This window comes from Leuciscus leuciscus (assembly GCF_965113295.1).
Source record: "Leuciscus leuciscus genome assembly, chromosome: 22".
NCBI lineage: Eukaryota > Metazoa > Chordata > Actinopteri > Cypriniformes > Leuciscidae > Leuciscus > Leuciscus leuciscus.
Window position 1 is genome coordinate 28,576,959 of NC_138746.1, and position 14,684 is coordinate 28,591,642.

General features: G+C 41.4%; 1 protein-coding gene across 2 annotated transcripts in view; it reads left to right on the forward strand.

The window, feature by feature from the left end:
- Window positions 1–14,684, forward strand: part of LOC309486929 (CUB and sushi domain-containing protein 1) — a 727,180-nt gene that overhangs the window by 438,011 nt on the left and 274,485 nt on the right. For both annotated transcript variants that reach the window (XM_082154400.1, XM_082154401.1), the window contains exons 4-5: window positions 6,179–6,373; window positions 9,543–9,750. In XM_082154400.1, the coding sequence (XP_082010526.1) occupies window positions 6,179–6,373; window positions 9,543–9,750 (403 nt within the window). The remainder of the gene's footprint in view (window positions 1–6,178; window positions 6,374–9,542; window positions 9,751–14,684) is intronic.

Here is a 14,684-nt window from a genome sequence, read left to right on the forward strand (position 1 = left end):
GTGCCGGAACTGTCATTCACAGAGCCTCAAAGAGCACCGCTGATGCTCTTGTACCTCACTGGGTGTTTGAGGAATAATAGAAAGGGATTCACAAAAAAATACCATTCAAGAAAAAAAGTATTCAAGATGTAAGAAAAATGTTGATTATAAAAATAAAATACTTTCAGATTAAATAAAAAATTCTCAAATTTATAAATGTACTATTTACTCAATATGTGTGTGCGCTCTTTTTATTAGAGTATTAGTTGTTGTTCACATAGAATGCATTTTTGCATTTACTAAAAACATGAGATGCAGAGCGGTGAAATTATTATAATTTTTTTTTTTAAGTTGAACTTTTAATTTCATATGGCTTTCTAAAGACGCCACAAATATAATAAAATCCATTATATGTTTGGTCTAAAACGCAACTGCTCTCATGTTTTGCCACAGGAAAGCAAGTTTGAGTAAATTTTCTGTCATCTGTGCATGGCTGCATTTCCCAAAAGCATCGTAAGCCTAAGTTGATCGTAGAAACCATTGGTGGCAAGTGTTCTACGATAAACTTAGGCTTACGGTGCTTTTGGGAAACGCAACCCTGGACTGTGATATGAAGAGTGTTCAAAGTAACATATTAAGCAACCGTGTGAAAGTGAATAGCACATACAGTAACACGCACAATACCGGTATAAACATGAATATCTGTCGGTGCATTATGCGTCATATGACTAAACATGCATCATCGTTTTCAAATACCTCCGTTTTCACAGTCCACACTACAATGCAAAACGGAGTTTTCAAATTGAGTTTTCAGTTTTTTTCACTTTGGAGTGCGTTTTCAAAAAGCTTTGTTTTTGTTAATAAAAATGCCATCTCAGTGTCTATGGAAGGCCAACACGTGGACAAGGCCTCTGTTTAAGTCACTTTTGAGCAGTTAGGACAAACAGGATCGTAAAAATTCGGTCATAATATATTATTACCCATCATTTTCATTTTCATATTTTAATGATAATAAGTCATTAAATAGCTTTTGTTTTCGTTCATATTTTTATTTATATTCACGAATTTACAGGACAAGCATATAGGTTATGCATTTAAATATATTATGAAAAGAATAATATAATATACACTTTTCAGTTTTCATCTTGAACAGTTGTCGCGGATCGTGAGTGAACTCAATATCCCTTCCTCTTTACTGTTACATAATCAAATAAAAATGAATAAACATCAGAAAATATGTTGAAAGAGACAGTACAACTTACCGAAATCTGTATCATGTCTCATGTAATCGCTTAATTTTTTTGCCAACAATGTCACGTAACATTATACCTCAAAAACCCATTCTTTGACCTTAAACTTGATAGTCAGCAAGAAAAATAGCTCTAGAGCGGAGCATTTTTCTAAATATATGCACCATATTACATAATCATATTTTTTACTGTTCTTTAATATTTAATGTATGTTTGAATGAATCTGTCAAGTTTTCCACGTACAGACGACACCATTGTCAAAACGATCCCCATTCACACGGATCTGCGAAAAAGACAAAAAACTCTGTATTCTGCTGCCAGGCCTTTAGATGGTGATGAAACACTATAGACTGAACACGTAATACGCATGTGCATGACGTCATTGTCTTTGGAGGTTTGCGTTTTTGTTGTTTACATGGAGACCGTTTTCAAAAACTTGCACTTTGAAACCAGTTTTCAAAAGTTTGTGTTTTCAAGCACCCAAAACGCTGTCGTCGTGTAAACGAACGGCCAAAACACATAAAAAGTTTTACGTTTTTATTTGAAAACGGTGTCGTGTAAACAGCCCCTTATTCTGGAGACTGAACTCGTGCTCTGCTGCCACACTGCAGCGCGCTCGCCACCAACCGGACAGGGGTGGGAATTACAGGTACAAGTTACAATAGATCACCCTCAGTGTAATCTGTTAAAATAACATACGGCCTTCAGATTTTTCCGTCACTGCTAAAAATATTCCGTCAATGACGGAAACTTTTCATTTAACGCCACCTCTGTTTTTGAATCAAGTTTCCAGTGCATTTTTGTGTGAAAAGTGCTATTTGTGTGACCCGTGAACACTATAGGATGTTCCGCATATCTCAAATTGAGTTTGGAGTTCAGTTAGAATGCAGGCTCTAGGCACCGAAGTTGCTTGCTAGTTTTTGGAACACAGCTATAGCTTCAAATTCTTTTGACAGGTGTTTTTGACCAAATCTTGATTTGGGAGTACAATGTACCTGTAGGATATGTCCTGCCTGTACCCTTCCAGCAAATTCAAAGGAGACACATTGAGGAATTGGATTTTGGAGGATGTTCATTTTATTGAGTCAGCCCTTTATGTATTTGTGTCTCATTTAGATGCATCTAATGAGTTTTAGTAACGTCATTAGCAGAATTACACAAATATTTAAATTCAAAATTAAACAAGCATGGTTTACTTGGTATCACGTTATTTAAATCACCTCAAAATTGTGTCCTAGGCTGACATGGCTTAGTTGGAACAAGATGCGTCAACACAGTTATAGCTCTTTTTGGCACAACTGTACATTCATATTCATGGTTTTGCAGTTATAATGCGCTCAGCTCCAGTCAAAAAGCTCTGTCCCAGTAGACGTAGGATGGAACATCCAAGCCTACGGAAATGTTGTCTGTCTGCTGCTCTATTTTAAGCATTTAGGACTTGCAATTGATTTAATCTAGAATAATTTGTTGCGGAAATGTCTGCCTACTGAGATCCCAGTCTTCTGGAATAGCTCTTTTCATTAATCATATTTTCATATTGACAATGTAGCCCGCTGTGCAGGATTCAGAGGGAGTTTGGTAAATATTTGATTTATTATCTGATTAATCATATGTGAAGGCCAAATTGATGACATTTGAGTGAAGAATTAAGAAATGTTTTTTTTTGTGTGTTTTTTTTGCCTCATCATTGAGTATCTGATCATGAATAAGAAATGTTATTTATTTTTTGCAACCACCAACACCACTGGATGTTTATCAAATGTGTTGATCTCATATTTCCCCCCCCAAAACATCAAAAGAAAGTTTTGGCAGTAATACACCCACCATGAAACCCAACTTTTCAATGTACTGAGATCTAAAACATGAACTTAAAACATTCTTCTAGTCGTTGATGCTGATTGGTCAATGAAGTTGCCCTCAGGCCCTGTCATCCTAAAAGACACAGTATACAGCAGTGATGTGAAACACCTGTTCATCACTGTACAGCACTCAATGAGGCCAACTATAAGCATTAATCAACATGTCAAGGACTATTTTCTAGCAGAAAGATGAAACAATACATTTAATAAGATAATGTTTTAACATTTAATTATTGCAGGTTTGCAAATTATTCAGAATTCGCATTTCACTGTTTTTATTCATTTTGAGGAATACTGAATCAGTTTTCTTGAGATGAGTAAATGCATGCTCATGCTAAGAACTGCAATAACCATCATGTGTATACACAGCGCACACAACGCCTCTGCACCTTACAATTTCTCTCAACATGGGGATATGGTATGAGTCAATAAATGAGAAAACAGTACATTGCGTTACATTTTTGAAAAAGTAACTCAGATATTTTATTGTAAATTCAAAAGTAATGAGTTGATTTACTAGTTGTTAAAAGTAATCTGATTATGTAACTTGCATTGCTCGTAATGCCTTACCCCCAACACTGTTAAAGGGTTAGTTCACCCAAAAATGAAAATTCTGTCAGTAATTACTCACCCTCATGTTGTTCCAACCGCGTAAGACCTTCGTTCATCTTCGGAACACAAATTAAGATATTTTTGATGAAATCTGAGAGCTGATCACTTCTCCGTAGGCTGCTAGGTGGCCCAAACTTGCTGGCCCAGAAAAGTTATTAAAGAGATCGTTAATATAGTCCAAGTGACTACAGTGGCTCAATCTTAAGTATATCAAGCGACGAGAATACTTTTTGTGTGCAAAAACAAACAAAAATAACGACTTTATTCCACTATTCATTTCCTTCTCTCTGGGCCACTAGTTGGTTCGCGTAGTGTTTTTGCGCTGCGCGTCACACACATGACCAGCGTCGGCCAATAGTGAGCCTACGTGGTGACGTGTAACACAGACGCGCTGCGCAAAAACACTTACGGCCTTCTCTCTCAGGCCCAGAGAGAAGGAAATGAATAGTGGAATAAAGTCGTTATTTTTGTTTGTTTTTGCGCACAAAAAATATTCTCGTCGCTTGATATACTTAAGATTGAGCCACTGTAGTCACTTGGACTATATTAACGATCTCTTTAATAACTTTTCTGGGCCAGCAAGTTTGGGCCACCTAGCAGCCTACGGAGAAGTTATCAGCTCTCAGATTTCATAAAAAATATCTTAATTTGTGTTCCGAAGATGAACGAAGGTCTTACGCGGTTGGAACAACATGAGGGTGAGTAATTACTGACAGAATTTTCATATTTGGGTGAACTAACCCTTTAAGAACCAATGCCATCAAGAAAGACAGAATCCTGAGACATTCTGCAGCAGTTTTATCAGTGAATGCAACAGAATAAACATTCAGCTCTTAAATGTCAGCTCTAGATTTAGATGTGTAAGTTGCCACAGGGGTTATATAACATCTACGCCAATTCCTCCTGGCACCTCTCATATTTGGATGATCACAACGGTTTCTTTGAAAATAGAAATGGTTTCTTCAAGAACCCTCCCACGACTCATAAAGCTTGTAAATCAAAGTCTCATATGAACATGTTCATCAAATTACACTATTGTGTCAGTACACTTTTTTTTCATAACATATATTTATGATTGTATCAATAGGTAAAAATGGCCTAACAAATTCAGATCTTCATAAGCAACATTATATATAGATATTTTATATTTAATATTGTATGAAATGAAAATTTTATTAGGACTAACTACATTTAGAAAGGTCTTGTTCACCCCAAAATGACTCTTCAACAAGCTTTTTTTAAAACAAACAAACAAACAAACACCATGCTAGCACCATAAAACAGTCCATTTGTCTTGTATAATTTATTTTTTCAAGTTTTCTGAAGTAATATGATAGCTTTGTGTGAGAAACAGACTGAAACTTTAAGCCTTTATCTGTTGAAAATGTCTGTCACACCTGGCTTAACGTGTCACCATTCTAAATGTGAACCATTAGATTGCAGCGCTTCAGAGCTTCACATGGTGATGCTGTAGCCTAGCAGTTCCAGGCATGTTGAACCTTGGTGCTTGTGGGAGATACAGATTTGAATCTGCTCTGCTGCAATCCAATAATTTCTTGTTTTGTCTCTAGTGTCTCAATTGGATTTATGAATTGTTTTGAAATATGTGTGGTGCTTGCCTGTGTAAAAGGTGCCACCACAATAAATCTATTTTGTACCGAACTGTAAATACTGTTCCTTGAACAATCAAACTAAATTTGGATTTTCGTGTCAATAAAAATGAATGCTGTAGGGCACATTCTTGCATCCCAACTTGCATTAGGCTGACAAGTCCCCAAGGCTGATTTACTTTCAGGGGAAACTTTCCCTTTAACACAGTTATTCTAACTCTGATGGGATACAGCAGGGTCGGCCCTATAGCATTTTGGGGGCCCTAAGCAGATTTTCAAAATTGGAACCCCTACATATCTTTAACTAACCACCCTCTTTCATCTATTGTACAGTATATGCCCTACACTCAGGGCCGGATTTATGCATTGGCATTCTAGGCACGAGCATATGCTGGCACATTTATTTTTGTTTTTCTATATAATTGGATGTTCTATATAGTAATGTGAGTAATGTTCTATTTTAAAATGTTTGAAAACATAAAAAAAAAAAAAAGAGTCAAGATTTCACCTTGCTACATTTTTCACTCTTAAAATGTTTTGCATGGATTCTGTTTGAACAGTTGACACGGATGAACAGAGCACATTCATGTTGCGATTGTGTTGTCAACATGAAATACTTACCTTCAAACAGCATCATGATCAGAGAAGCGCACGACTAACATGTGGGGGTTTCTCCGTAGTCCCTTGAATGAGTGCTGGGCCAGCTTCAGATGTGCACGCTTCATAGCGAAGACTCGCACTGAGACAGGCATCTCAAGAGCTTAGCTCAGTATGTGTATGATGATGAGAAGAACAAACAGAGAAGAGTGAAAGGCACAACATGATGCAGAAACTTACTTCTGACCTGTTTTCCTGTCTTCTGTTCCAGTTCTACCAAGTCACACATGTGGAAATCCAGGGTTGATACCCAGAGGGATTATCCACGGGACCAGGTACAACGTCGGCGACAAGATCCGCTACAGTTGTGTGATGGGATATGTTTTGGAGGGGCATGCAGTGCTCACGTGTATTGTGAGCCCAGGAAGTGGTGCATCATGGGATTTCCCAGCACCATTTTGCAGAGGTAAGATGCTATTTGCTTACATGGATGGATGGGTTAAAAAGTACGGTTTCCACAGTCATGGAATACTCTGGCTACTATACATGTTCTTGCAAAAACATGCTACTCTTACATTTTATGTAATATAGTATACTTTAATGGATAATGTATGACATAAGTATCAGTATTAAACAGAGAAGACTAAAGGCCATTGCACACTGAGTCCGAAATTTTCGTATGCGTTTTTTCGTGTTCGTCAGCCTTAAAATTTGTCACGCACAGAAACCTTGCACACTGAGTCCGATGCGTATTTATTAAACCTTTCCGGAAAAAAACGCAAAAAATACAAAATGGATTCGTCAAGAAGTGAGGATGATTTTGTTGCCCTCTTTCTTCTTAAAAAGAGAAAAAGAAAGAGGAAATATTGGGTCCATCCAATCCTGAGATTGCGCCGAGAGGAAGGAGAGTTTCACCTCCTTATCAAGGATTTGCGAAATTATCCCGAGCGATTAAAAATTTACCTCAGAATGTCAGTGGAACAGTTTGATGCTTTGCTAGCGATACTGGAGCCACATATTAAAAAGACCACCACCAATTTCCGTGAACCAATCGATCCTGAACAGAGACTGGCAGTTTGTCTAAGGTATGGACAGACACACACACACACACACGTTTTTGTTTTTCATACAGTACTTTGTGCTGCGAGACGAAGTGTATCAACTTGTCAGACGCCATTCTGGATTTTGTCGTTCGCTTGTACGGTGGCTCTGAATTGTCAAAAAAACTCTCAAAATACTGGCTGTGGATGCGAAAAACGCAGAAAATCGAACCCGATCCGAATTTTTTTATTACGGACGAAAGTTTCGTAGACAGTGTGCAAGCGTGATTGACATAAAGTGAGGTCGAATTTTTTTTTTAACGTGCGAAAATTTCGGATGCAAATTTCGGACTCGGTGTGCAATGGCCTTAAGATGGGTACTGTATCCCCCAATGCAGTGTGCTCAAATTGACCTTCCATTTTCAGTTTGACAAATGAACCACCAAGTAATATTAATCACCTTTTTGACATTTGTACACAACGTTAACTTAAAATTCATCCATCCATCCATCCATCCATCCATTCTCTAAACAGCTTATCCTATGTAGGGTCGAGGGGGTACTGGAGTGTCTCAGACCATATGCGCAGAAACACCCTGGACGAATGGCCCGATACATTTTTTTTTTTTGATAATAAAATAAGATAAACAAATATGACAACATATTTCCTGTGGAATAGTGCACACAGTGTTTCATTTACTCTCTACTTTATTTTAATTTTTTTTATGTTTGCAGTGTACAGTAGCCAAATCTGTAGAGATTTCCTTGATTTTGTCCATTGGGAATTGATTGGATCGATGGTTCATTGTTGTTTGCTATTGCTGTGATCTCATGTGAGTGACAGGTTGTCCCGCCCTCTCGCCAGTAAGCTTCATCAGAGAAGAGAAGTGATGTTGCAAGAGGGAGGGAAAATTATTTTGATTAAAGATAATAATTTTTATTTTTTTTAAAAAGTCATTTATAATAAATACTGCAATATCCATAAAAAAAAAAAACATATTTGAATTGAACAAGAGTTGTCGATTTTGATTTCATGATGAGGCAACACACTACAGGCATAAGCATTGTTTTTTAATGCATTTTGGCTTGTGTTGTTTCAGACTAGTCGAAAGAAAACATCCAAAAATACACTTTTTAAGTGTTTATTTTATTGCACTTTATAGTTGCATCTGTAGATTTCAATTGCAATGCATATCTCAAAAGGCCACTTCAGTAGCACTTCATACACCTAACTTTCCACCTAACTATATTCTAAAGGTTTTTACAGAGGGGTTTGTTCAAATATCGTATAATATTTTATACAATATTTTATTCCTAAAACCTTTGACTCTAATATGTCAACAAAATGAAACAATTATTTTGAGTCCAAAGTTTGAAGCTTGATCCAAATGTTCAGATTTATGTTCTAGAAATGTATGCAAATTAGTGCAAATTATTTGATTGGATAATGACTCATTTCAATATAAAAAATAACATTTAAAAAATGTAATGCAAATAATGTTGGTGATATATTTTAGTTATGTTTTTACACTGTTCACATGGGGTGTCTAACACATTTTTCAGGTTTGTCTAACAGTAGTATTCAGGTAAGAAATACTAAAGAAATTGTATAAAATAATAAAATCTAAAATAACACTGAATAGTTAGTGTCTTTTTTTAATTAATTTTTTTATATGTTTTATTGAGCACCAACCATACAAAGTGTTCACAATGTGAAACAGTACTTATAAATATGAAACAGTGCTCACATTTTTAATTTTTTTCACACTTTTAAGAAGGCGTCTGAAATAATAAACTAAGTGCAATGTAGTGTTGTAAAAAATATAGATTTTTCGATACGTGTTGATCCTGAAATATCTGAAACGCTTCCAATACTCATTTTCCCCATTTAAATACAAGATACCAGCTGCGCTTTCTCGCTCTCTCATCTCTCCGACAGCGAGTTACACATAACCCAAGTTACACCCGCCTACCCTCACTCACTCGTTTCATTTTCTTCGGATGAATATTGTTGTTGTAACAGGGCTTGAATTTCGGAATGTGATTGCATGTATTGCACATATTTTTACTCATTCCCGCAGATTGTGTGCTCATACCCAAAGAGCGCGCAGATAAAGATAACATTTTTACAAACATTCACAACAAAATTATAAGATAATATAAAAAATATATATATATATATATATATATATATATATATATATATACTGTATATATATGATAGTTTTCCCCCATGGTATTGATGTCAAAATTGTGGCCAGTGAAAATGCTAAGTGGCTAGTAACTTTGGAAAACTACAAGCCATAGTGGCTACTGAGCAAAAAAGTAAATTTAAAGCCCTGCTGACAAACATCCAAATTTCTCCCAATCGTTTAAGTTTACTTAACACATAACTGACTGTGTTTACGAGGATACTTGCCGTGATTGGCGTTTTGTGCATTTGTACGTCTGTTCAATCATGATGATATGCGAAAGAGAAGTCAACGAATTGCAACCTTAAAAATGGAATATTGTTGAATTCTATATAGTTTTAAATTGACTAATTGTACCTTTGATAGTTTTGAACTTTTATGCAATTTTTTTATATTTTTTTCAGCTGAAGGATCATGTGGGGGAACGTTAAGAGGAACAACAGGGACAATATCAAGTCCACACTTCCCTTCAGAGTATGAGAACAATGCTGACTGCACGTGGAGTATTCTTGCCGAGCCGGGAGACACCATTGCCCTAGTCTTCACAGACTTCCAACTAGAAGATAGATATGACTTTCTAGAGATCAGTGGTACAGAAGCACCATCAATATGGTGAGTAAACTGGCCTCTGTTGTTTCATTACATCACAAACTGTTTTCATCTTAGTCTCATGTTGAGCAGCATCATCATAGGATCCTTTTCATAAAAGCAGTTTGCGGAGCGACTCTTTTTGTAGCTTTATTCAGACAACATTTGCTTTTTAAATTACATTTGAGCTACAATTGTTAATAAAGCAACATCTGCGATTTTATATACTGACTCAGACGGGATTGCGATCTCTGAAGTTATTACTAGTAGGATTGTTTATTGCCTGGATGTGCAGTTACAGAAAATTAAGTGATTTGTATAGAAGCATCACAAAACCTGTTAAGACATTATTTATTTTTTATTTTATTTGATTAAAATACTACTAGGAGTAGTTCTCTTACGAGAGGTCTCTCGTACTGCGTAAGATATCTTACGCTAGGGGAAAATCCTTTTCCGCGAGATATTGAAGCCAAAAATTATCCTTAATTTTGTAATAATGCAAAACGCGTTGCAGCAGCAATGCAGACATAGGCGAGACAGCTCGCGCGCCTATTGGCTGCTCTGCGGCAACTGCAGCAGCCTATCGAGCGAGGCCTGGCGTGACGTCAGACCCAATCAGGGCACTTCGCGCCCGCTGCGTCACGTCCCGCCGAAATGGGCGTGGTCTAGGCCTATAAATATCGCTCGCAGGCAGCTATTATCTGATTTTTCATCCTTCAAGCGAAGCACACGCATCGCTGGAGCCGGATAAGAAGCCGCGCCGTCTGAAAGAGAGCACCTTCAGCGGGACGAGTCACTGAAGTCGCTGGCCGCGCCGCCTTCCTTGCCTTCCTGCTGCGCTATCCGGCATTATATCCTTTCTCTGCTACTGTGTTTATGTATGTGTGTGTGCTCGCCGCCGCGACACACACTCCCATTGCACTAAAAGAGCTGGGCGTCTTTTTCAAGACGCCCCTTTTCCTGATCACGCAGCTCTCGCACTCGCTGACGGCGACTGCCCTCACTGCGAGTTAGTTACTGCCTATGGTGACTCTGAGGACTCACCTGGCATCCTTCTCCGAGACTGCTCCTGTTTTAATACAAGCGCGCCTGCAAGCATACGCCGAAGAAAGCATGTGACGCTCTTATATGCTCGTGCATCCGAAAACCTTTGTGTTCCCCCCTTTGGCTCAGTGGCGGAATCATTGGTTTTTCCTCACGAGAGACCGGAGTTCGAATCCCGGTCTAGCGGCAGTTAAAATTATTCCGCCAATGCTTCGCTCTGTCAGTTCCCTGAAAAGCGACTGCAGATGTGCATTTTGCAGCCAACGAGCGCGTTGCACAACCCGCTCGCCTGCACCCAAACACCGTTTCTATGGTTTCCGTGCGTCACTGGCGAAAGGAGAAAAGAGCGTTTTCTGGTCCCCCCGCGGACGGACCGACCTCCTCTTTCTCGTACATTTCTCATTCCCCTCTGAAGTTCGGGCGACTGGAAATGTCAGTATTGCAGTGAGCAAGCCTGTTGTAATACACGCATGCCTGCAAACAAACGCCAGCACGTTGACGCTCTCTTATAATACTCGCACTGAGTTATAATGTGTCTCCCCCTGTGGGCCAGTGGCAGACTCTCAGGTTTTTGCACGCGAGAGACCCGCGTTCGATCCCCGGGTCTACCGGCAGATAAAATTATGCCGTCAATGCTCGCTCTGTCAGTTCCCTGAAAAGGCGACTGCAGATGTGTATTCTGCAGCCAACGAGCGCGTTGTACAACAACTCGCCTGCACCCAAACACCGTTTCTATGGTGTTCCGTGCGTCACTGGCGTAAGGAAAAAAAAGGGAGTTTTTCTGGTCCCGCTGCGGACGGACCAACCTCCTTTTTCCTATACATTTCCCACTCCCCTCTGGAATTCAGGCGACTGGAAATGTCAATATTGCAGTGAACAAGCCTGTTGTAATGCACGCAGGCCTGCAATAAACGCCAGCATGTTGACGCTCTCTGTTTCTATGGCAACTTCTCGCTCGTTCAGTTCCAGTAAATGTGACTGTTCCAGTGTATCCTGCAGTAAACAAGTCGGTTCTGTCACCCGCTTGCCTGCACACAAACGCCGTTTTTACGGCTACCCAGATAAATCCCATAAGTGTGAATTTTTCTGGTGTCCCGGCCACGGCCGATGGTGCTTTATGTGTAGAAAGAATGCCCACTGCCCAGTGCCCATCTCTACACACAAGCACAGCCCATCACACAGGGCTCGCGCACATGAATCGACTCAGATCGATTGCGCTTCAAACATGGTGAATGTGCCCACTAACACCACGTTATGCATGTCTCACGGTTTCTGTAAAAACGAAACCAACGTGCATTCGCTTCACTCAAGCGAACGATGTTTTCAGTGTGGTAAATGTGCCCGCTGTCCTGCGCCCACATCCACACATAGACATGACAGTTCCTACGGGAACCGCCCAGCCCTCCCCCTCGCGGTTGACCACCGCAGAGGAGTCGAGCGCGGGCAATCTGCCCGCTGTTATCAGCGCGCCCCATGCCTCAAATGTCACGAGCGCGACGCTTGTGTTACAGCACTCCGAAGCCTCCCCATCGCTGAGCGAGCGGAGCGCGCTTCGTATTCAACCCCTAGCTATTCATGCGAACGCATGGGCAAAGCTGCCCGGGGTTTCGAAGTGGGTGCTGAACATTATAAAAAGAGGCTATTCGCTACAGTTTCGCCGACGCCCTCGCCACTATGTGGCGCGCGTCGAGACCACGGTAAAAACAGAAGTAGCACATTTACTTCGAGCCGAAGTGGCGAAACTATTGAGCAAAGGGGCCATAGAGCCTCTCTCTCAAGTTCAGAGCGAAGGAGGGCTTTACAGCAGATACTTCCTGGTACCGAAAAAAGACGGGGGTCTCAGACCCATACTAGATCTAAGGCAACTGAACAAAGTGCTTGTGAAGCGACAGTTCAGGATGCTCACGACCAGACAAATCCCTGTGCAGATTCGCCAAGGAGATTGGTTTGTGTCAATAGATCTGAAAGACGCGTATTTTTCAAATACAAATAGCGTCACGTCACAGGCGATATTTGACATTCGCCTTCGGGGGCCAGGCATATCAGTACACAGTCCTGCCGTTCGGTTTGTCCCTGGCACCCCGTACATTTACGAAGTGCATGGATGCAGCGCTCGCACCCCTCAGAATGAGAGGCATGCGAGTACTGAACTATTTGGACGATTGGCTGATTCTAGCGCAATCTCGCGCAGTGCTCATAGAACACACGACCATTTTACTCGATCACCTCGAGGATTTGGGTCTCAGTGTCAATTGGGCGAAGAGCTCTCTGTCACCCAGTCAGAAGATATCTTTCCTGGGCACAGAATTGGACTCGCTGTCCATGATAGCGCGACTATCACCACAGCGCGCGGTAGACATTCAACGCACAGCGAACTCGTTTTCGCTGCGGCGCGTCTGTCCCGCTCAAGAAATTTCAGAAGATGCTAGGTCTCATGGCCTCAGCATCATCAGTGCTCCAGCTGGGCCTGCTCCGCATGCGCCCGCTGCAGTTTTGGCTGAAAGCGCGAGTCCCACGCAGAGCGTGGGCATCCGGTTCGCTTCGCCTCAGGGTCAATCAGAAGTGCGTCACAACTCTGAAACCTTGGAGAGCGAACGACTGGTACCAATCAGGTGTAAGCCTGGGGACTTCCTCGAGGGTGAGAGTGGTGTCCACGGACGCGTCCACCTCGGGATGGGGAGCGCTGCTCGAGGGCAGACCGTTCTTCGGCCAGTGGTCGGGACGGGAAAAGCTCCTGCACATAAACTGCCTCGAAATGACCCACAGACAGTCCAACTGCTGTGGAAGAAATTCGGCAGAGCGGAAGTAGACCTGTTTGCGTCTCAAGAAAACGCTCACTGTCCGGAATTTTTCTCCAAGAGCAGTAACGCGCTGGCCCATGTGTGGCCCCGGCGCCCGCTCTATGCTTTTCCCCCCGTCTCTCTCCTGCCTCAGGTGATAGAACGGATCAGGGAAGAAGGATGCTCAGTACTGCTGGTAGCACCGTTCTGGAAAAACCAACCTTGGTTCCCAGTCGTGATGCAGTTAGCAAGTACTGCCCCGTGGCCAGTACCAATGAGGAGAGATCTCCTCTCACAGGCCCGCGGCTCGATCTGGCATCCTCACCCGAAACTATGGTCCCTTCATGTCTGGGCCATCAACGGGTACATGTTGGACTCCCTAAAGGAGTATTAAACACGATCACGCAGGCTAGAGCTCCGTCTACAAGACGACTCTATTCTTCGAAATGGTCGGTGTTTTCGGGCTGGTGCACAGCCCGTGGTGTGTCACCCACAAACTATGGTGTGACGGAGGTGTTTTCCTTCCTACAAGAGCTGTTGGATGGGGGCAGGGCCCCCTCCACGCTCAAAGTTTATGTGGCGGCTATAGCAGCGTTCTCAGAAACAACGCTTGGTCAGTCAATAGGAAGGAACGATTTAGTCATCCGCTTCCTTAGAGGGGCTAAGAGACTGAATCCTCCCAGACCTCCCTCAGTCCCCGTATGGGACCTTTCTACGGTTCTGGAAGCCATGAAAGGTGCGCCATTTGAGCCTTTACAGTCAATCGATTTGAAACACCTGTCTTTCAAGACGGTGTTTTTGCTGGCTCTCGCTTCAGTGAAGCGCATAGGGGATCTGCACGCGCTCTCTGTGAGCGCGGCGTGCATGGAGTTAGGGCCCAATGACTCAAAAGTTATACTCAAACCTAAGCACGGTTATGTTCCAAAATCCCTCAACACACCGTTTAGGGCGCATGTTATCTCCCTGTCAGCCCTACCGGTCCCTGATGAGGAAAGAGACGCGAGCCTCCTTTGCCCAGTCAGTGTATAGACTTGGTATTCGTTTTTACTAGGTTTGTCTTAATAAATGCAGGGCCTGAATTTCGTTTTTTGCATCGGTCTAATTTAATCATCTTCATTTATTAATATATACAGA